Genomic DNA, 24,843 nt, shown 5'->3' with positions numbered 1-24,843 from the left:
CATCAGCATTTTACTTTTAAGAATGTAATACTTTTATTAAGATGTTTGCTATATCGACATTTAAGTAAGATCTTTATAAGTCATTATAAAACAGTAGTGACATCAAGTTAGAAATTATGACATGGTTGCTCAAAGATGTCTGAAAAACAGATGAAACGTGTAAGATGAAAAAGATATAAAATAACAGTTTTGTCTAATATGAAACAGATTACAATGCCAAAAGGAGAAAAGGAAGATCTGTATTAAGTTACATTTGATTGTGTTGTCAATAGTAGAACTTAATGGAAAAGACAAAACCCCAGTTAGAAGTTGTTCAAGAGATTGATTAATTTAAGTGTAAATGGGCAGACTACTTAAATAAACAGATAGAGAATTTATCTGATATTAAATTTTAAGCATTGGAAGTGGATTTTTTAAATGTATATGAAAGAGGTGATTAGGTGTACTTATATGAAATTCTAATATATTTGGGGCAGAACTGGCCTCAAAGTTAGAAATATCGAAATTAAATTTGATTCTAAAAGGCTCTGATGATGATGATATATAACACTCAGAGCTAATGAGTTTTGGACTTTGTCCATCATCCAGTATTCTGATGAGCTCAACATTTCAGAAACTGGATCTGTTTCTATCAAATGAAAGGATGGGAGACACCTACTCTGTCGGATCTGTTAGAAAGAACTAACCACTATCACTGGTCTCATTTCCGGAATGTGTTCTTAGAATACCAGACAGTGGACAGTGTCTGAAAATTCATTAGTCCTTAGTCAAAATTAGTTGTACAAATTATAATTTACATTCATTAAGTCTTTTGTTTCCACTGCTTTTTGAAAACATATGTACTAACCATATTCTTGGTTTCAGTAAGCAAACTGAATCATATATGATGTGTTTCACATCCAGGTCCCATCAAGAGTGCGTGTGATGCGGGATGCAGACAATTTGGGTAATAGTTCAGTGGGTGAAAAGCTGTGCAAGCATAAATACAGTTCTTACCCTTACTGCTATGGTGAGATTACAACAGAGATGTCAGGTGAGGTATTTGGAACACTAGATATAATCTTGGAAGAATCTGCAGTAAATATTTTGGTGTTACTTCTGAACAGTCAGCCTCCCTAAATGAAAGTATTTATTGGTAGCTGACTTGTTCCAAAATCCACGTAAAAGCAGAATTAACAGTTGTTTGATTTTTATTCTGAAACTACAAATTGTATATTCACAATTAACTGCTCTCTTTATTAGCTTCCAAGATAAACCATGATAAACAAATATTGTGAATTATGTATATATTGTCACATGTTGGGTGTATAACGCGACAAATAACTTCACGCCTTATTGAATATAGCGAATTTATTGCACATTCACTCTTACAGTCACACAGTTTACAATCTCAACCTTACTGCCATTGGCAGTATCACAAATACTCCGACAAAAGATAGACAGCTATTGACTGGTTAACTGACTCCCTGGCTAACTCGTAACTAACTGTTGAATAGTGTTCGCTGCTCCTTATTTAGCCCCGTTATGGACAACACAGAAAACAGTTACGTAATAGGTGCCACTGTTGCGTAACGTCATGTTTACCGACTGCCTAGGAACAGTTGTTGCACGGACTCCCTGCCGTGTTTACAAAGGCGTTGCTGGGCAGCACTGCCGGGAGTTGTTTACAGCTACACAGCAACTGTGGCATCCCGTGTTACGTCACTGGGGGGAAAGGGGTGTCTACCTAGCGTTGCACACTGATGGATGGAGGGGGGGGTATGTGATGTCACTCTTGAGATCACAGAGTTCACGTGACCCCTACCTCCTGCTACGCCATCCACTTCACAATATATAGATTTTTATGTTTTTCCCCCTGAATCGATTCCAGACTTTATAGAATTGTTATTGTTGTGCTTTAAATATTCTTACCTGAGGTTATAACTTCATGATGCAAAGTCATGAAGGATCTGGTAGTTTCTCTTTTGGTCAGGAAATTCACAACTTTTATGGAAAGCATAATTCATTACACTGTTCATGCCACATGACCCTATCCTGAGCCAGCTGAATCTAGCCCACACTGTCTCTGTTACATGGTATTCAATTAAACCAACTCCATCTATGTCAAAGTCTCTTCATGATGGCCCTGTCCTTTCAGGTTAAGAAAATGTTTCAATTATTTTATGGAACTTCACCTTGAATGGTGCCATCTGTAGTCTGTGTTTTTTTATTTCCTTCTCACTTGATTGTAATGTAGCTTTCTGTAAGTTGGTATTGAAAGGAATTCTTAGTTTGCTAATTCGTTTTAAATTTTGATGTAATATTGATTTATTCATTTCTTTTAGGTTATCACTGTCTTGTTTGCTAAATGTATCAGCCTCCTTTCATTACTTCAGTTTCTCATGCAGTCAGAAATATTATGTCATATTACTAAAAAAAATGTAAAGGTATACCTGTAACAGGCCGTGAAGGCCCATAGGGTTGTGAGACATCAAGGCTCCCACATTTTCTCTAGACAGTCGACTCACGGATCATGATAAGGTTGTCAGCCTTATGCACTGGCTGCCCTTTACACCCAGGAAGAATCCTGGTACTCATTTCTGTTAGAGGCTGAGTTGATCCCAGGGCCATAGTGCAGCTGCAAGGATTAGGTAAATTGAAAAAATGTACCTCATCTGGAATTGAACCCGCAACCTTCCAGTGTGTAGCATAGTGCCTCAACCAACTAAGCTACCCTGTGCCCCCCCATAGTCATATTCTGTGTGTGAAATTATTTTATTTTATTCTATCACCACATTAAGTATAGCATAGTTGGTTTAGCGACTATCTATGGGCTGGATAATTGAGAGGTTGGAGTTCAAAACCTGGTATGGTCAAGAATTTTCTCTTCTCCATATCGTCCATACTTTCTCCAGGGTCCACCCACCCTCCTGCCCAATGCGTACCAGGGGATCTTTCCCTTGGGATAAAGCAGAAGTGGTGTGAAGCTGACCACTCACCTCCAGCTAATGCTGAAGTCAAGAAAATGTGGATCTATATATCCACTCCACCATAAATCTTCATTGCATAGTGCTTAATTAGTTAAGCACAGGAACAGCTTTTACCACTGTAGGTGGTATGAACACACCACACCTTCTTTGTTTGTTACAGCATGGTTCAGCTCATTGAGCCATCAGCAGTTATTCGACTTCTTTACATTCGCCTGTATTCATCTGCTAGTATTCCTACATTGGCCTGTATTTACATATAAAAATACTGCCATTAGGTGTAAAATTGTGTGTTCAGTAAGATTAAATATAAGGGCAATCAAATGAAAATGGGTCACCACGCATAACTCACATGGCGTGCAAGTTGGTAACAGTGGAATTTGCTCACAGTACGAACATCTGGTGGGGACTTGGAAAAGCACAGTGCCAACGTGCCCTTGAACACTAGTCATTTGTTCATTGTGCTGGAAGTAAGGTTAGCGCTATGTGTAGTTGTCCAACATCAGTAATGGAGGTTTGTAAAGGAGAGCAGTGAAGTGTAGTGCATTTTTTGACAGTTGAAGGAGTAGGAGGATGAGAAATTCATTGTCGCATGTCTGTTGTTTACGGCGAACACAGCATGTCACGTTCACGTATGCTGGCCTGGCATAAGAGATTCCGAGAGGGACGTGTGTCACTGCAAGATGATGCTCGCCCAGGGCAGGCTCATCATGTCATCACTCCTGATGTTATTGCTGCATTGGATGGTCATATCTGGGCAAACCGATAGATCACTGTGGAAGAAATTAGTCTTTTTATGGGAATAGTGACAGTTCTGTACATGCCATTGTGACAGAACACCTGCTGTACCACAAAATCTGCATGCAGTGGGTTCCACATCAACTGACGGAGGAAAAGAAGACCCAGAGAATGGCTGCATCACTGGGTCACTTGCAACGATACCGTGAAGAAGAGTATGGTTTTCTGTCCCGTATTGTCACTGGGGATGAAACATGGTGCCACCATTTTGAACCCAAGAGCAAACGGCAGAGCCAGCAGTGGACACATGTGAATTCTTTCCCACTGAAGAAATCCAACGCCGTACACACAAGTTCCGGTAAAGTGATGATGACCTTCTTCGACTACAAGGGCCCTCTGCTTGTCGAATTTCACGAGCATGAGGACAATCAGTGCACAGCGCTATGAAGACACTTTGCAGAAACTGAGACGTGCCATAAAGTCAAAACGCCCTGGGATGCTATCGAACGGCAGTATCCTTCTTCATGATAATGCGCGCCCCCACACTGCCAACTCTGTGAGGAATACGCTACAGAGATTGGGTTGGGAAGTGCTTCAACATCCCCCCTACAGCCCATATCTGTTGCCATGTGGTTTTCACATTTTTGGAGACCTGAAGAGAGACATTCGTGGACATCCGTTTGCATCGGACAAAGACGTGTGTGGCTGGGTAAAGATTTGGTTCCGTAGACATCCCAGAAGCTTTTTCAAGGCTGGAATTGACCGTCTTATCTCCCAGTGGGATAAATGTATTATATGTTTTGGAGATTACTTTTGAGGTAAGAAATGTTCTTTAATATGTTTCGGCTTCTGACCTGTTTTCATTTGACTACACCTCATACAAGGTTTATTCAGAAAATAACCATTGTTTATTTTAGGCAACTAATGTAGGAGCAGGGGAGAGGTTATGCATGTGAGGTAATGTCACATGACTCACGCCTTGTAAACCATCACAATACTGGTTACCTAATGTTTGTTCTTGTCTCTACAGAGTGAGTTATGTTTTCTGCAATTGATAATTCTACCAGAATCAAAATTCGAGCTGTTATCCACTTTCTTCACACTAAGAACATGAGTGCTATGGACATCCATTGTGAATTATGAGTAGTTAATGACTAAAATGTAATGAGTGAAGGAACTATAAGATAATGATGAAGAATGTTCAAAGATGTGCTTGCCAACAGATGTTGACGATGCAGAGTGAAGTGGTCAGCCATCTGTAGTGAAAGATAATCTTGTTCAAAGTGTTGACCAAAGAAAAAAAATTCTGAAAGACAGCTCTTCAAAATTTCAGAACTTTAATATGAATTTCCAGAGATTTCACACTTTTCTGTATGAAAATATCACAGTTAGGCTAGGCTATTGTAAGTTTTGAACAGGATGTTTTTAAAAAAATGCAGAGAATGGCTTTAGCTTTCTAGAATGATACCACAAAGATGGTGGTGTATTGCTTAGTAATAGGTGATAAAACCTGGGTTTCATTTGTGAGTGCTGAAACCAAATAACAGTCAAAGCAGTGGGTGCATACACATTCACCAAACAAGCCGAGATTTGGTGGCAGCTGTTTTCTGGGACAGGAAAGGAGTGCAGATGGTGGAATTCATGATAACATGAGAAGTATGTTGAAAACAAAAAAAAAAAAACTGTAGGGCCATTCAGAATAAAAGGCATGGAATGCTGACATCTGGTGTAGTGCTTCTCCATGACAATGCCGCTCTTCATGTGAGTATAGCAGCTCTCACTTGAGCACTACTGGAGCATTTCAACTGAGAGTTGTTTGACCACCCCCCTTGCAGCCCTGATCTTGCTCAGAGCAACCGTAACCTGTTTACCTACCTGAAAAACTGGTTAGGATCACAGCACTTCAACAGTAATGAGGAGTTGATGGAAGGTGTTGAAATATGGCTTAGCTCATCACAGGTGGCAGACTTCTTTGTATGTACATTTTTTTTGTATATACTGTAATACATTTATTCTCATTGCTTGTTTTATCAACAGCTTCCCAGCAGTTATTTTCTGAATGTCCCACATATTAATTGTTAAATGTTAAATCATTAATATTTAATGTATATAAAATGGTTTCTTATGTTTTTTGTGGGTGTACTAGTAGTGTGTAGATGTGTCTCTTCTGCTGATGTATTTTCTTGAGTTTCTTCTTTATCTGGAATGTGAACACATTTTTAAGACAATATATATGTATGTGTCAAACAAACAACCCACAGAGGTCACATGGAGAGGTTCAATCTCAAGAAATGAAGTAGAGGATAAAGTGCAGTATCGTGTTGAAATCTCAAATAGGTTCGTGGCCTTGGAAAACTTGGAAACTGAGGTGGATGTTAATAAAGCTTGGGAAACTATTAGAGAGAATATAAAAGTTTCTGCCAAGGAGAGTCTAGGTTCTTATGAACTGAAGAAGCATAAGCCATGATTTGATGAAGGACGCTCAAAATTATTAGATCAAAGAAAGCAAGCCAAATTGCAATGGTTACAGGATCCAAGTGAGTTAAATAGGGATAATCTGAACAATATAAGATGTGAAACCAGCAGGCATTTCAGGAACAAAAAGAGGGAATATCTGAAAGACAAAATTGATGAGCTTGCAATGAACAGTAAGAACAAGAACATTAGAGACCTGTACAGAGAAATAAATGACTAAGAGGGGTTACCAACCTAGAAGTAACTTAGTGGAGGATGAGAATGGTGATCTGCTTGCAGATTCCCACAATATTTTGAATAGGTGGAAGAACTACTTGTCTCAATTGAATGTACAGAGGGTCAGTGATGTTAGGCTGATAGAAATACATACAGCTGAGCTGTTAATACGTGATCCCAGCCCTTTTGAGTTTGAAAGTGCTATTGCAAAATTGAAAAGATATAAATCGCCAGGTAGTGATGAAATGCCGGCAGAACTTATTCAAGCAGGAGGTGAAATATTTCGTTCTAAGATCAATAAGCTAATTACTTCTATTTGGCATAAGGAAAAATTGCCTGATCAGTGGAAGGAATCTATTATTGTACCAGTTCACATGAAGGGTGGTAAAACTGACTGTAGTAATTATTGGGGGATATCACTGCTATAAACTTATACAGAACTTTATCCAATATTCTTCTCTCAAGGTTAAGTCCATACAGAGATGAAATTATTGGGGATCATCAGTGTGGGTGTCGACATAACAGATCAACTACAGATCAGATCTTTTGCATTCTTCAGATATTGGAGAAAAAAGTGGGAGAACAATGAGACAGTACATCAGCTATTCCTAGACTTCAAGAAAGCCTATGATTCAGTTAGGAGGGAAGTATTGTACAATATTCTGATAGAGTTTGGGATACCCATGAAACTAGTTAGTATGATTAAAATATGTTTAAACGAAACTTATCGTAAAGTCCGTGTAGGAAATTTTTTGTCTGATAAATTTCCTATCCAGAATGGTCTAAAAAACATGGAGATGCTTTATCGCCACTCCTTTTCAACTCTGCTTTAGAATATGCAATTAGGAAGGTCCAGGGAAACCAGGTGGGACTGAAATTAAACGGGACACATCAGCTGTTAGTCTACGGCAATGATGTGAATCTCCTGGGTGATAATGTAGATGCCATAAAGAAAAACACAGAAGCTTTAATCGACGTAAGTGAAGAGGTTTGTCTGGAAGTAAACATGGAGAAAACTAAGTATATGTTGCTGTTTCATTACCAAAGTGCAGGGCAAAATCATGACATAACTATAGGAAACAGATGTTTTGAAAATGTGGCACAGTTCAGATATTTGGGAAAGATGGTAACAGATCAAAACCTGATTCAGGAGGAAATTAAGAGGAGATTGAACTTGGGTAATGCTTGCTACAATTCAGTCCAGAACCTTTTGTCTTCTCATCTGCTGTCCAAAAACATAAAAATTAGAATATACAAAACTATAATTTTGCCTGTGATTCTGTATAGGTGTGAAACTTGGTGTCAGACATTAGAGAGGAACATAGACTGAGGGTGTTGAGAAGAATATTTGGACCAAAGAGGGATGAAGTGACAGGAGGTTGGAGAAAACTGGATAATGAGGAGCTTCATAACTTTTACTCTCCTCCAAGTATAATTAGAATGATCAAGTTAAAGAGGATGAGGTGGGCAGGGCATGTAGCACAAATGGGGGGAGACGAGGAATGCATATAGGATATTGGTGGAAAAGCCAAAACGAAAGAGACCACTGGGAAGACCAAGGCATAGGTGGGTGGGCAATATTAAAATGAATCTTAGAGAGATAGGAAGGGATGGTATGGATTGGAGTGATCTGGCTCAGGATAGGGAACAGTGGATTGCTCTTGTGAACATGATAATGTACCTTCGGGTTCCATTAAATTCTGGGAAATTCTTAAGTAGCTGCATATTTGGCTTCTCCTCAAGAAGGGCTCAGCTCCATAAGTTAGTATATATGTTTTTGTTTATATTTGGGGAAGGGGTATGTTTTTTCTTGTATTGATGGTTTTGTAGTATGTATTTTGCTGTCTTGTAGGTATATGAGTGTGTTTTATCCTTGTTTTGTGTTCATGAAAATATACCATGTCTTCTTTAATACTTAAGTGCATGATTTGGAGCGAAGTATTGTTTCTTACCTTGTATTTGGGAAAGAACACAGTAAAACATACGTTACAACAAAATCAATGCCAAATAAATGGATCCATGAAAAGGAAACTTAACAATGACAAAAAAAAATAAAAAGACAGCAGACCAGTGTCACACCAAAACAAACACCCAAGGACAAAACAAATGGATCACATTTACATACTTTGGACATGAAACTCACAAAAATATTCAAAGACATTAACACCAAAATAGCATTAAAAGCCATGAACACCATACAGAAACATTTACAGCAAATACCGTGAAAAAGTAATAAGTGTGAGGAATGGTGTATAAACTGAAATGTTTAGATTGCCCCTTACAGTATATAGGCCAAACAGAATGATCATTCCAACCCAGATACAATGAACATACACTTGCAGTAAAACATAACAAAGACATGTCTACCTATGCACATAATACAAATAGCAATAAAAACAAACACATAAACAGTTTAGAAAATTTTCATACTTATTGTGTATGTCAACAAAACAAGCAAGTGAATGAAGTACTATTTCACCTTCAGAATCCACTATTTGATGCGCCATACAAGGATCATATTAGCAAACACACACCATCCCAGCAGATGGCATTACCTTGTATGCACAACAATATATATATATAGACATCAGTTTCACAACCACCACATACAAGACACAACATTTCACCCAAATACAAGGTGAGAAGCAATTCTAACTCCTACCAGCTCTCAATACTTAACTTCAAAATCATGCACTTATATACTAAAGAAAATACAGTATATTTTCATGCACACAAACAAGGAGAAACTGCAGTTATATACCTACAAGCCAACAAAACACACACCACAAAGATATTGATACAAAGTAAGGAAAAACATACCCCCTCCCCTCACAGATAAATAAAAACATATATTCTCATAAAAATTTGTTCACATTCCAGACCAAGAAGAACCCCAAAGAAATACAATAGTGGAAGAGGCACATCTCCACATAACTACAACATCCAAGCAAACACATAAGAAAACCTTTTATGTACGTTTATTTTTAATGATTTTAACAGTTAAAATTTAATCCTAGGGGTGAACACACCTTTTTGTATATATTGGCATTACATACTACTAAAACCAGTATTCCAATGTGTAAACACTGGCCAGTGTAGGAATACTATCAGACAAATACAGTTGAACATAAAGTAAAATACCTCATCATATCTTAATGAGCTGAAACATGCTGTAGCAAACATATGTGTGTCCATGCTGCCTCTTCTGGTGATGGAATAAAATAAAGAAATTTGTACACAAGTCATTTTAATACATTCCAGAATACTGTAAACAGTTTTAGATATTCTGTTTTATTGCAGTCATATGAAGTGTATATTGTCATGTACAAATGGACAAGTGTTTAGAAGCAAAGAATGTTTGATTGTTTCAAATGTATTTTAAGTATGCTAAGGGAACAGCCCTGAGGAAAATGAACATTTTGATTTAAATTGAAATTCCCGAAGCTATGGACATTCTGTTTGGAAGTAGTAATGCATCTGCAATAAACTATAGCTATATTACGAGGGGCGTTCAAGTTCTAAGGTCTCCAATTTTTTTCTCAGGACTGGGAACAGATAGACACATGCGGTTTAGTTTAAAATACGTGTGCACTCTTTGTGAATGCGTGACAGAGATGGCAGCACTCTATGGCACACAGAACTCTAGTGGTAACGGTGAGAGTGAGGAGTGTTTTTGATACTTAAAATGGCAACGTTTTCGTTACAAGAACAGCGAGTAATCATTCGTTTTCTCCACTTGTGTGGTGCGACACCCATTGAAATTCATCGCCAGTTGAGTGAGACGTGTGGTGATGGTGTCATGAATGTGAAAAATGTACGTTCGTGGGCGCGACAGTTCGAAGAAGGCCGAACGTTGTGTGACAACGAACCAAAACAATCTCGGCCTTGCACCAGCCGGTCTGACAACATGGTTGAGTGAGTTGAGAAAGTTGTTTTGGAGGATCGCCGATTGAGTGCGGAAAACATTGCCTCCAAAGTTTGCATTTCTGTGGTATCTGTGCACAAAATCCTGAATGAAGAACTGCGAATGCGGAAAGCGTCCTCCAGGTGGGTGCCACAAATTCTGGCGGATGACCACAAGGCTGCACGCATGGCAGTTTGCCAGGCGATGTTGACACGTGATGAAGGCATGAATGGGACTTTCTTTTCATCAATTGTGACAATGGATGAGACATGGATGCCGTTTTTCAATCCACTATTGCATCAGCAATTTTCCAGTGGTCAAAACAGACTCCTACAGAAGCGTTCGCAGCGGCCATGGAATCATGGCGTCGACGTTGTGAAAAATGTGTACGGCTGCAGGGAGATTACGTTGAAATGTGACAGAAGTTTCAAATTTTTTGTATGGTTATTGTATGAGAAAAAAATTGGAGACCTTAGAACTTGAACGCACAATGTGTATATTTCCATTTCTTCATGTAAGAACAATTCTCATATGTCAGATTAGAGATAGGATAAGATAAGTCTGTTTGAAATTTTGATTGCATATTAACCATGCACTTGATGTGTTGCCTGTAACGTATATGGCTAGCCTGAATTATTCCATTATGTGTTTCATTCTTTTGCTTAAGCCATTAGGGTTGAGTTTTTTGAGTACAGGAAAATACTGTACATTGGGGCTGGGATTATTACTAAAAAGAAATCAACACCTAATGAAAAAGAAAATAGTACTTTGCTTCTATCAGGATATATCATAGGTACTGATACTGCATAAATGTGTTACAGAGGCATTCTAACACATATCCAAAAACTGAACATAACCACCTTCTCTGTAAGAAAATTCCAAAATTGTGTACAAATTAAGAAGACAGATAGTTCTGTAAGCTATAGCCTTTGGGTTAATGTCACACAGACCATACCAAATAACTTGTTGACTTTTTAATATCAAATTATTACTGTTGATTAAAAAACAGCACATATGTAAGATTTGAGGTTTTCGCTGCAGTGACTATGAAGAAAGCAGTCTTCTGGGATTTGGCACCGTGTATATGTGATGTTAACCAATGTTTCAGAGGAACGTATCGCCTCCATCTTCAGGGTAGAAGGAAAATATAAGAAATCCGCAAGCGAAGGAACCGTGAGAACCGGTAAAAGCAGACTGGTGTTGGAAATATACACAGCTATGTGAGAGCAGTGAAGGAAAAGGGGGAAGGGCAAGTCTACATGTGAAATCAGTGGAGTGGGAGGGGTGGGAAGGAGCTGGGACAGAGCAGGGTTTTGTGTTGGGGGAGAGAAAAAAAGGTTAAAGGCTGGGCACTAATCCCCTTACCCCCCCCCCAGCTTAAGGGTTAGTTTCAATTTAAATTTGGGAAACAAAGAGAAATCACAGGGGCTAAGTTCGGTGAGTAGGGAGGATGGGGAATGATAACCATCCTGTTCTTAGTCACAAACTCTGTTCTTTTCAGGGACATGTGGGTGGGCACACTGTGGTGAAGGAGGCAGTTGTGGTTGCGCCAAAGTTCCAGTCTTTTTTGTTGCACATTTTCTCTCAAGCATCTCATAATGTCAAAGTAAAAGTCAGAGATGATCATAGTGTTAGGAGGAACAAATTCATGATCAACAAACCCCTTTATGTCAAAAAATATGAGCAAGCTCTTTGTTGAACTCTGGACCTGCCATGCCTTTTTTGCTCTTGGTGATTGTGGGCTCTTCCACTGTGACAGTTGTTGCTTTGTTTCTGGATCATAACCATAAATCCAGATTTTGTCACCTGTTATGATCCTAGAGATACACATGAAAGTTGGGTCCCATTAACTTTCTTTTGTAGCTCAAGATACACATTTAGGCACCACTGCTTTTAATCGTTTGTCAGGAGTCGGGGAACAAACTTTGCAGCAACATTTTCTGTGTTTCTGCTGGTGCTTGGTCGCCCTGAACGTTCGTCATCATCAACTGACACTCGACCGGCCTTGAAACGTGAATGCTATTCAATAACCACAGTCTTGACTCAAAGAATGTTCTCAAAAAGCCTCATGAAGTATTCCCAGGGTTTTGGTAGTGGACTTACTGAGCTTCACATTGCAGACACATTGCTCAATTTTGCCACCCACAGCAGACAAAATGAAACACAAAGTCGAAAAAAGCATTCATATAAAAATAATGCGTGTTTACACCGCAGTGTCACGTGGCAGACTGATGCAATATGCTTGTGGAAGTGTGACTTTGACCTCCCCTCTCATCTCCTTTCACTGATGCAGTTATAGCAATAACAGTCTGGAAACTTTCCGATAACACCTCAGATCAATGATGTGAAATAGTTCATTGTCAGTTGTGTAGGTGCTGAGTTAATTCATGTGATATTATACTGACAGTATGTTATTTTTCATTAGACTGTTCTCGTACGTGTTGAGATTGGCTTATTTCTCTGACATTTGTTGTAATTGAAAAAGTTTGTTTGTCCAGATGATCATCACCATCGAAACTTTCAGTATGAGCACAAGCACAACCACACCCATAGTGTGCCTGCATTAGACACAACTGAGATGACTACTTCAGGTTCAGTACAAGAGACCCACCCAGATGGTTTGGATGAACTGCGACCAATGGATACAACCTGTAACTCTGTGGCCCCAGGTCCAGACAGTGAACATGGTACAGATGTGAATCCTAGTGAAGCAGAGAGCTACACGGTCATTATCAGGTAGTTTTTTTTATAGAATGTATATATTATCACAGGTTGGTGATTGCTAATTGAATTTGTTGGACACCTGTTGCTCCTAACTACAAATAACTACACACAGTTTCATTATTATTCTTAATCTTTAAATAACTACAGCACTTTCTAAGTCTTTTCAGTCTGCTACTTCTTCCTGTATTTGTTGCTTGGTATTGCCTCAAGTAATATTTCCATGCTCAGCAGCTCCCCTTTGACAGCTAAGGCTTCTAGTCTCACTTGCTCTTTTTATATATCTCTGACATAGACTGATTAGGAACCAGTGCCTCCAAAATGCTTCTCAGACTCCTGTGTTGCATGTTCCTTGACCTAAAAGGTAATATTTTCTGTGTTTATTCCCGGTTATAGTAATTATCAATTTTTCATGGCTGATTTAGTCAGTATGCAGTTTCTGACTGTGTTATATACATATGCATTTCCTTATGTTTGTGTGCTGTGATCATTTGTATTTTTTTCAGTCTCACATTTTGTGAATCTTAAGAAAACTACTTTTGTTTTTGCACAGCAGCACGCAAACGCTCTGATCCATGAGAATTGTATTGATAGAAAGTGCCAGAGACTATATCAGCCATGAAAAATAGATAATTACTATAACTGGGAATAAACACAGAAAATATCACCTTATAGGTCAAGGAACATGCAATATAGGAGTCAGAGCACAAGTTAACATCTCTTGTCCCCACCACACACACTTTCTGCCCATGGAAGAATATGGCACAAGAATGGGCCTTTTTTATACAGTGACTTAAAAAAATTACATTGAAAAGGGATCTGATAACAAATGGGATAAGTAGTACACTTTAGTGCACTGTGAAAATGTGAGTAGTGTTAAAAATTTTGATTACAATGAAAAATGTTATCTTGTAGAGAAAATCCTATTCTTTTCTCAGTTCTCTAAATGTTTCTGAATTGTTGTCTTCAACTGAAGATCTGTTGACCAAGTAACATGTGTGGATGAAAAAACAGAGGACAGAAGTACTGCAAGAGCAGTAGACTGAGAAGTTTTGTTTTGTTGAAAATAAAACAGAATTATAGCCATGACACAAAGAAAACTCAGGTTTATTGAAATTGTACAATTTGAGACTAAACTCTAAAACCAAACATTCAATGTTTAAGCCAAAATTTTCTAGATTTGTACAATTATCATGCCATCATTTTCCACTTGAAAATTTTATCTTAACCAGAGTTTCACTTTTTTATTTTTTTTTTTAATGTGTACTTGTAGAAGCCATTGAATGAACCTTTTCTTCTTTTTACATTGAGCAGTGTGAATTTCACTATGAGATTCCTAACTGTACAAGAACTTCAGAAGAAAAATTTAAGTCTAATTTTGGCAGACTCACAATATAATACATCTACAGAAACATGTTATTAGCATATTATTATAATAAACACAAATTTCTCCCAGAGCTTTATGTTTTAAACATGTAAATTATATTCTTCCAGAATCGTGAATTTGCATCTAAAGTTGATATCAGTTGTGTTGCATGTGCCGTGGTTCACTGATCCTATACATACTTGTTTATGTGTTTGCATGCTCAAGTAGAGTTCATTATTACATCTTTTAATTTTCCCAGTTTGTCTCGTACTGAACAACAAAAAGTGATAAATTTTAGGTCCCATTTCCTTCATTATTAAGCATCATCATTGACCATGGTAATGTGAACAGAACAGGTCTTCAAAAGAGTGGTCATGAATGAGTTGAAAACTCATCCATGATATGGCTGATAGCCCAAGAAAATCTTATTGCATTAAGCGTCTTCACCTGCCCATAATCCGATACATTTGTTAATCATGTCCTCATTTCTTGTTAAAAAGAAATTCATGTTCATAATTGTGTTGTAAACTTGAGCGAAATTAGCAAAGAAAGTGTTCCTTTTCTGCTCAAATAATGTGGATATTGATACAATTTTTTTGCCATGTGGGGGTGAATTAGTAAGAACGTTTTCATTGAAGTCAAAACAGATGGAGGAAGATTCCTTGTGTACAAACATTGGCTTACTGTTGCTCTAACAGGGAGCACGAGAATAAGCACCATGGTCATTCACACACACACGGCCACGTACATTCACCTCCTGACACACTGAGTTCTGTTGCGTGGATGGTGGTGATGGGAGATGGGCTCCATAATTTCACGGATGGGATGGCCATTGGAGCTGCGTTTGCTGCCAACATTGCAGGGGGTTTCTCTACTGCAGTTGCTGTCTTCTGCCATGAACTGCCACATGAGCTAGGTGGGTACCGAGGCATGATGTTCAAGGTACATTCAAATTATGTCCCCTAACTTCTGTTACACGTGGTAGTATCATGTAATGTTTATTGCTTGTTTAAAGAGATGGCATCGCTAGACTTCCCACAGAACATTGTTATTGGCATAGTTGATGCATATCACATAGTAAAAGGCTTGTCTGCCTTATTGTTTCAAGTACAGTGTGTTATCAGCACATTTTTGCATCTGAGCCATGTCTACATGTGCCCTGTAGGCATAGTGGTTGTGACGTGTTGCTAGCCAGGTGTATAAGTTCAGAAAAGCACTACAGCTGAGTCTATGTATGGCTTCAGCATATTAATACATATGTATTAATGTTATAAGAATTGCATTTAGCAAAACCTGGTTTGTTAAGTTTAACCTTATTGGCCTTAGTTATAGGAAGCAATAGAAATGTTACTGGAAATATGCATTTAGATTGTGATCTTCTGGGATGTAACATCACATAGTTTCGTGGATGGTTATCCCTGTTGCATTGGAACATGCTGCCTCTATCTTTCACTTCTACCATGAAGATGGAGGCAGCATGTTCCTCCAAAATGTTGGTAACCACCTTCTAGACTATGTGATGTAACAACACAGACCACAATAAACATCTTCACTGCCTTGAAAAAATTCCCCCTCCCCATATAATTTATATATATGAATTTCTTATTTATTTAATTGTGCAATTTTCCATCTATATACTTCTCCCTCACCAAGTTCTGTACAGAAGTAATTGGCGCAGGTTGGTTGGCGAATAGATTATTGGATATTAACTAGTTGTAGCTACAAATCATTATAACACTTTGAAGATTACTGTAATTATAACACGTAAATAAAGTCTTCTATATCTGCTTTAACTGGTCATTGCTAGGTAACAGAACTAAACAATGGCTATTCCTCTGCAAAGTTTTCCCTCTCCATTTCCTGGCAGCAGATTTTAACACAGGAACTGTAACTCTCACACTCCAGATATCACTGCTCTACAGGACACATAAAGTCTTCAAATTACATGTTAAGTCCTCACTGGCCGACTTCTGATTCTTCTTCAACTATGAACTTCTTGCGGCTTACGTCAACTCTCCAGTCTAATTCTGTCAACTGCTAGTTCCAATTCACTCCAATCCTATAGCTTACAGCTCTCATTATATAGCCACAGCATGGACCGCATAGAGGACCTCTTCTATTCAGCATAGTTGCATAACTTATAACAATTGATTCCCTATTGTTGTCATGTTCTTAAGGGAGAAGGTGTTTACTGGCCATCGCATAGAAACGGCAGTTCTTCTGTTGTTGCCTGTATTCACTGCTGCGAGAATGTTTACAGACATTCCTCTGTTTTATAGAGACGGTTCATATGTCACAATACATACATACATACATAGATAGTTGGTCAAAAACGACTGTGGGATGTGGAATATGTCATCTAGTATCACATCTGGTGTTGTATGGGATACCTGAATAATGTAAGAAAGCCCACATCTCACTGTACCCTATGTTTTTGGGTATTCTGTACAATGCCCAATTTCATATTTTACCTGTCAAACCGTTGTTGGGCAACAGGAGGTGGAATGAGTTACCATGAAGGCAGACTCTTGATAAACGGTCGGTTGCAAAGTTACGCAACAGTAAGGAAAGCGGTGTTTCTCCGTGATGTGCCGAGCCGAGCCGAAGCGCGCTGGTTCCTACACAGCAATAAACAAATCTCGGCAGTGTTGCGAAGCAATGCCTCTGTAAACAGTGTCACAACAGTGAAGCAAGCTGCATTCTCTGCTGTCCGACTGAGGGTTTATAAGAGAGACTGGAATACCTAAGGAGTCAGTTGAAATGTAGCAGCCACTGAAGACAGTGTCAGTTAGTATTCGGAGTATTTGGCGAGTATTTGGAGTGAGTGCAAGACAGCCGCAGGAAGAAGAAGAATGGAACACGTTGTAACCGTTTCTCTAGGGCCCTTTGGTTGGGCACCACTCCTTCTCTAACCGTCTAGTGCGTTAAGGCCCTTTGTGTTGGGGGCCACTCCTTCTAACCGTCCTTCTCCGGCAGTCCTCTGAAGAGCCCTTTGGTTGCTGGTTGCATCTGCTCCTCTAGCTGTTCCCTCTCACCTGTTGTTACTTCGAGTTGGCAGGTTGCGGCTGCGTCCTTCCTATCCAGTTCTGTTTCCCTTTTTGTTGTTCTGGTGGATAATAGTTTGCGGAGTATGGGTTATCGGAGTGCTGGGCGCCAGTAAGCTTACTGTAACGGCTTACATTTCGGGGAAAAGGGGCGATGAACTGGAAACTACAGGTGCTAGGTACCGCATTCTCACTGGAGCGATGAGATTCGGTCTCAGGGTGAATACGGGCCTCGCGTCAGCGGGAAAGAGAAGAGCGTTTTAGGTAGGCACTAACACACACTGTTTAATTAGCCGATCTTGCTATACACGTACATGTATCAGCACTTGTTGCACTTCCTTAAAACACCTGGAAATCTCTCCAACGTTGTCGACCAGATCCCTGGCTAGTTAGTTAGCGGCTGTTTCTTTTAGCACAACCCCTAGAATTGCACTTTCACTTATACTTTTAGCACAAAGAAAATTTCACGTTAAATTTAGAAGAGTTATCCAGAGATTGTTCCTGCAAACACTTAAACATAATTTCGGCTGTACACTTGGAGGGTTGTTCAGAGACTCTTCTCGCAGACTGACCCTGCTTCGAAGCAAGAAATCTTCGCGGCTTCAGCTCCGCCTCCAAGTTACTACCCTAATTTCTGCTGATTGGAACAATTCGAATTTAGGGAGTTAACCATAATTCTCACTGCTCCAATCACATAACTTTAATTTGGGACTTTGGACCTTAAAGTCCTAACGTCGTTTTTGACAGCTGCCTGAAAAATTATACCAGTAGCGTGGGTTGCTGGCCTTCCCACTTTTGACTTACGGGGTTCAAAACCTGTCAAGTGTAACTTCACCAAAGGATCCCGCCGGTCAACTTTCTGACTGAATTTCCAGGAAAACTCTGCGGGGTGCTTCCTGTCTGGTCTTTGTAGCAGTGAAGCAGGCCCTATTCTTGAAACCAAGAATCGGGCTAAGTCACCCTTGAGTGTTCCTTGCTACATCTTGTGTATAATTACTCTAAAAGAAATATTGATTACAAATAAAGATGGTGGTGTCAGTGGTACGGCTACAACGTGTCATACTGAAGATAGTGTGTAGTATTTGTAAAGCGTGTAAACCCGCAACAGTGTTATAATTAATTGTAGTTACGACTTCTGGGTTGTTAATGAAACCGATTAACACTGAACAGCGTCTTCAGAAACAAACACGTTACAATATATATTACAGCAACAGGAAAAATTACTCTTTTTCATCTTAGCTGAGTAAAGCAAAATATATTTAAAACATTTGTTAATTAGAGGATAGTTACTCACTGAGTCATATATTTGGGTGATCTGTGTTTGTGATTTGGAATAGTTTTACATTGCAGTTGATCATGCACTTTTCAAAGTTTCACGAAAGGCATAATTCTGCTGTAGGTGACTTTGCTGTGCTCCTGAAAGCAGGGATGAGTGCAAAACAGGCTGTATTCTACAATCTTCTTTCCTCGGTCTTGTCTCTGCTTGGGATGGTGTTGGGAGTATTCTTGGGGGAGTCTGAAACTGCCACTGCATCAGTGTTTGCTGCAGCTGCCGGCATGTTCCTTTACATAGCTCTTGTGGATATGGTAAGAACCTCTGGCTCTTATTGAGTTTATAATGTGATACTTTTTTTGGTACTAAAATAATTTACAAACAGGACAAATAATATCAAACTTGGTAACTACTGGATGAGATAGCGTACCACAAGTATATAACTAGTTGGAAAATATAATTGAAGTTTTGACACTTTCATAATAAAACCAGATATGCTCAGTTTTGAGTCACATCAATATACAGGGTGTATCACAACTCAACGGCAAAACTTCAGGAACGAACTCCTCATGTAGAGAGAAGGAAAAAATTATATGACAATATGGGCCTGGAAATGCATATAATTACAGATCAGTAATTGTGTCTGCATGCCACTGAAAAGAATTGGCGACATGAGTGCTTTCTATTGGTGGGTTGGCCTTTCATGGGGAGGACAGCCTTTCTATCGTTGGGTTGGCTTTTCACTGGGAGAACAGCTCTATGATTATCATGACGTCACCTGTGATTACTTAGTGATAAATTTTCCTCTGCCAATTCTTTTCAGTGGCGTATAGACACAATTACTACTCCGTAATTATATGCATTTCCGGACCCATGTTGTCATAAGCTTTTTTCCTCTCTCTGTATGAGGAGTCCGTTCCTGAAGTTTTGCCGTTTAGTTGTGATACACCCTGTATATATGTATATATATCACCTTTTGAAGGCCCATAGCAATAATGTTGAACTTTAATGGATTTTATGTTTCCTCAATTTCATGTTTTCCCCAAATTTTCACTTTATCTTTCTAGCTCTGAATACAAAAATTTATCTGGTTTTACATTTTGTAGTTCAGTCTGAAAATACATACTACCAGTTGGCTGATGCACAGCTGTTAGTGATTAATGTGCACCATATGTCTTCACTAAGGCTTATCATGGATGAGGGTATTTTTTGTCCACTATAGCCGAAGCAGCTCACATGTTAAGCCAGCTTTGATCCAGTTGCATCTTAGTATAACTGTAACTCAGTGAGAGCAATGTGTCTCTCTCATGTCTGTTAAGTGTTCCAAAAACTGACCATTGCAACGCAGCAAGTGTGATTTTGTAAGTGGAAGATTCAACAGAAGTGCACCAAAGTTAAATTCTTCAGTCTCCCAGTGCGTATGTGACTTTCCTTTATAGAGATAAAATTTTATTATTGATTAAGATGAATTTAACATAAGAGGATGAAATATGGATAATAAAGGAAAACAAATTATTTACAATAAGTGATAAAGTACATTGTGGCATATAGACCCATTGCTAAGCAGCGACTCTGGTAACAGTGGCCATTTCTAGGTAATGTAAGCAGTAATAGAATGACAGGGTTATGCAACCCATTTATAAGTCATGGTTCAGTAAACACATTTCTGTGGTGTTGGACACAAACACAACAATAGAAGAACATTGTTATTTACGTGGTCCATGCCGAGATGTTATAAGCAGGACAGTTTGAAGGAATGAAGTGGTTGTTGGTTATAGTTGTCAGCAGTTTGGCTGAGTGAAGTGACATGAAGTAGGTGGTTGGTTCGTTTGCAGTTCAGTTCAGTTGAAAGTCAGCCTATGAAGAGGAGAGTAGGAGGTTGGTGTGAAGTGGCTGCCACCCTGGGACCCAGTTAGTTGAGCTGTCATTTGACAAAGAGTCCTGCACAGGTGGCTGTGACAAGAGGACCTGAGCACAGAAAGCCAAAGAATCTCCACTATGTTAAATCCGCTGCCAGGAAACGGCTAGTGGAGACTGTAATAGACTGAGGACACTAGTGTGTGTGTGTAAATGATGTGTAAAATGTAGTCATGGGTCACAAGTGTATAAGTGATCAATAGATCCATGACCCAATCCATACCCTGTCTATAGCCACAACACACCCCTAAAATGTGACCATATTTTAGCACAAGCTGGCTCATATTGGTACACATGTTATAATGGCATCACACTTGAGACATTCAGTGTCCGTGATAAACACTATCGTTAATATCCATAAAGACATTAAGAGAAGGTTTGTCCAATGTGGACCTTCCTCCAAGCAGTGGATATCACTGAAATGTTCACCACTGGAGAAACTGGAATCTGCACTTGCTACATGGTTCAAGCAAGCATATGGGAGCAGTGCTTCCATAGATGGCACCCACCTCAAGGGAAAGGCCTTGCACATCACCACTTATTTGGGAATAGCCAACGTTTCAGCTTCCAGTGAATGAATTCACCAAAATTCTGAAGTTACTTCATATTAAAATATGTCAATGAACCTTTGAAGTGATGTCACCAACAAAATTTCACTGTAGTATCAGTGCATAGGAAGTGTGAAAGATTTTTTCTTTTTCTCCTCCATTTTTGTACTTAACATGTTGGAACCTAGTCCAGAAGTGAATGGGTTAATGGTTGCCTTTATAATACCAAAGTTCATGTGCTAGGGTATATCCTTTCTTGTCATGAACCTGTATTTTGCATGGTTTCTGTTGCCGGTTTGAACCAGAGTTGCATCTTACATAGTTTAGAACACAACATTGAATAAAGGAATTGGGATAGTTCAGCCCTTATAATGACTGCCTTTGAACTTAGTGGCCAAGGTTCAATTCCCAGCATGGGTAATGATTTATCTCTTCTCGACTATGTCCAGATGAGTTCTAGAGATCACCAAGCCACCTGTCCAATGGGTATCATGGGCCCTTACCCGGGTAGTCAGACAGCCAGGGTTTGAAACTGGCTATTCACATCCATCTAGTATTAAGGTTAAGAATGTGTGGAGCTGTACCTACACTCCCTCATGCATCTTCATATGTGGTACTTAATTAAGCACAGCTACAACATCTTTTCATACCTTTACATTGAATAAAGGTACAAGGTGGTTCAAATATGACCGGGACTGATTTGTGTGTAAACAAGCCACACTGCGCAGCAGCTGTGCAACCTTGAGAGAGTGATGCCACAACCTCCACCCTTCCTCCTGTTCGGGTTAGAACTTGTTCAGTCCTGCCTGGGAGTTGCTAGAGTGATGGGCGAACAGAAGGTACTGTGGAGTGTGGAACACCGCATTGTGATCAAATTCCTCATTGGTGAAAACGTCCCGTCCACTGAAATTCGCCACAGACTCCAACAACAGCATGGGGAAGAGTGTCTCTCGTGGACCCATGTGTTTGAGTGGTGTAAGAGCTTCAGAGAGGGCAGAGAGCGTGTGGAGAATGAACCGAACGATCGTCAGCCGCGAACATCCGTCACCTAGCCAAACACTGATCGTGTAGACGCGCTTATTTGTGATAATAGGCGCATTACTATCAAGAAACTTGGAGCAGTGCTGTCCATCAGTGTTGATAGTGCAGAAGACATTGTGAAATACCACCTGCACTATCACAAGGTGAATGCACGGTGGGTACCACGCACTTTGACGGACATGAACAAAATGGTGTGCATGCAAGCTGCCAGTCGTCTCCTACAGCAGTTTGAAGATGGTGATGCATTTTTGAAGTCTATAGTGACCACCGATGAAACGTAGATGCACTACTTCATTCCTGCATCCCAGCAGTCATCATGCGAGTGGCGGCATACCAGTTCTCCCAAACCCAAGAGAGCACGGAGGAGCCGTTCGCCAGGAAAAGTGATGGCAACGTTCTTCTGGGACTGGCAGGGGGTTATCCATGTAGACTTTCTGACAGATGCCAGAACAGTCAATGCAGTTTATTACTCAGACCTCCTGGCAACAGGCATGTAGGAAAAGGTCCGATCCAAGTGGAAGACAGGTGGAAAGTGGGTAGCCTTCCTTCAAGAAAATGTATGCCCCCATACGGCCAAAACAACAATGGAAACCCTCTGGAAATTGAAATGGAACCTTCTGACATATCTGCCGTACAGTCCCGATTTGGCCCCAAGTGATTTCTACCTGTTCGGAAGGCTCAAAGCAGACTTGCAAGGCATGCGGTTTGTGGATGACGCCGTCATCCAGACTGTTCGGGAGTAGATACGCCGCCAACCACAAGCCTTTTTGAAAAGGGCATCAGGATGCTTCCAGAACATTGGAAAAAATGTGTTGACTACGAAGGGGAGTATGTTGAAGACTGACATGTGCAAGGGTTTGGCAATTATGGTTTTAAAAAAAAATCAGTCCTGGTCATATTTGAACCACCTTGTATCTTTCAAAATGATTAGATTACGAGTTCATATTAATGTGTACCTGTGTTTGCAGATTCCAGAGCTGACAACATCTCATTCGAAGGAAGGGGGTTCTCTTTGCCAGTGTCTGCTGCAATGTGTTGGCCTGTTGTCAGGGATTGGCATTATGCTACTCATTGCCACATATGAACATGACCTGAAGACAGTCTTCACGGACGACTAGTTAACTAACAGTGTGTGTGTGTGTCAGTAACATTGTTCATGGAGTAAAGACTGTGTAGATGACCCAAATATGTACGAAGGAAACAACCTGTATTAGTTAAGACATCACTTCCATTTCTTCAAGTTGGCAGTTAACGTTTTGGTACTTAGGAAGTCAACAGGCGTCTGACTGAGATCATTATTTTTGTAGCTACTATTTGAACTGCTTTCTGCAAGGTTAATCAGTTATTGTACTTAGAAGTTGCAGTATTGTCTTCTGGTTTTATTGCATCTGACATTCTGCATCAAGGGCTTGACACTGATGTTTCATTAGCTAAACTGTATTACACTGACAGTAATTTTTTGGTGCTTTTATTTATTATATGATACATTCCTGAAAAGAATCATGTTGCTACTGTATACTGTCCTTTTGACCCAAGACATTCACAATTAACATACATTTTTATTTTATGATTTTTTGTGTGATATTTTGGCATCATACTTAAGTTGACTGCCTAATTTCTCTTTATATTAGTGTAGAAATATAATTTTCTGTAGATGTGGACAATCAAGTCATCTCTCTCAGTGTTAGGCCAAGGAGGTGACATGTTCTTACACAACTGTGTTATCAGCATCTGTAAAATTTAAGGAATAAGTAGCACCTGTCATAGCAAATGGTCAGTGATACAGTGATTGAAGGACAGTACCCAGTAGTTTGGCCACTCTGAGAAAAGTTTGAATGAAGGGATGATTGAAGAGAACCGATAAACTGAATATATATACTACTACAGGTTTTGCAAACATGGAGAAGTCAATAAGATGCACTATGTGGAGGGAATTTCTAAAACTGCTTATTAGGTTTAACTTGTTTTCAATTAGTAGTATTGTGAGACCCTTTAAACATTTCGCTGCATATTATTTTCTTGCCATTTTCATAAAATGAAAAAAAAAAAAAACAGCAATGAACTTTTACAGCCCAGTAAATGAACCCAAATGACACAGCAAAAGGAGAAGATTACTTCTTGACGTGGACTGAAGTCAGTGTTACACTGTACAGTAATGGTTGCTTGTTTGACTTCAGTCAAATATTTCGGCAGTAGGGTTAAGATTTGTGCATAGATCCAATGATTGTCAAAAGGAAATCAATAAGAGATAGAACCATAGTTCTCCAAGAACTTTACATGCATAATAGCGAAGAATTACCATATTTTCTCATTTAATCCGTGCACCTGAATAAAGCACACACTGCAATTTTTAAGAAATAAAAAATCCGGCAAACTTTATGTGAATTTATTGAAATACTGAAGTATTCATGTAAGTGTATGTGTATGTAATATATAGTGTCTTGAAATTCAAACTTGGTCATCTCTGTTTATTTCTGCTATAGCCTTGTCTTGCAGTATCTGATGTCCTTCCCCAGGGAATCACATTTATAATACACAGGTAAGTTATTCCAAAAAATACCGCTGTCAATCCCCAGTTTATACTATGCATATGAAATCCTGCTTCTAACATATCTGAAAGGTTTTGGTCCATTT

General features: G+C 39.3%; 1 protein-coding gene across 8 annotated transcripts in view; it reads left to right on the top strand.

The window, feature by feature from the left end:
* Positions 1 to 24,282, top strand: part of LOC111865882 (zinc transporter foi) — a 65,446-nt gene extending 41,164 nt beyond the window's left edge. For all 8 annotated transcript variants that reach the window (XM_023854304.2, XM_023854305.2, XM_023854303.2 and 5 more), the window contains 5 exons: positions 904 to 1,033; positions 12,798 to 13,035; positions 15,085 to 15,302; positions 18,830 to 19,017; positions 23,178 to 24,282. In XM_023854304.2, the coding sequence (XP_023710072.1) occupies positions 904 to 1,033; positions 12,798 to 13,035; positions 15,085 to 15,302; positions 18,830 to 19,017; positions 23,178 to 23,327 (924 nt within the window). In that variant the 3' untranslated portion in view covers positions 23,328 to 24,282. The remainder of the gene's footprint in view (positions 1 to 903; positions 1,034 to 12,797; positions 13,036 to 15,084; positions 15,303 to 18,829; positions 19,018 to 23,177) is intronic.
* The last annotated feature ends 561 nt before the right edge of the window (positions 24,283 to 24,843 follow it).

This window comes from Cryptotermes secundus, unplaced genomic scaffold, assembly GCF_002891405.2.
Source record: "Cryptotermes secundus unplaced genomic scaffold, Csec_1.0 scaffold1589, whole genome shotgun sequence".
Lineage (NCBI taxonomy): Eukaryota > Metazoa > Arthropoda > Insecta > Blattodea > Kalotermitidae > Cryptotermes > Cryptotermes secundus.
Note: the sequence above shows the minus strand (reverse complement) of the source record. Positions and strands in the feature narration are given on the sequence as shown.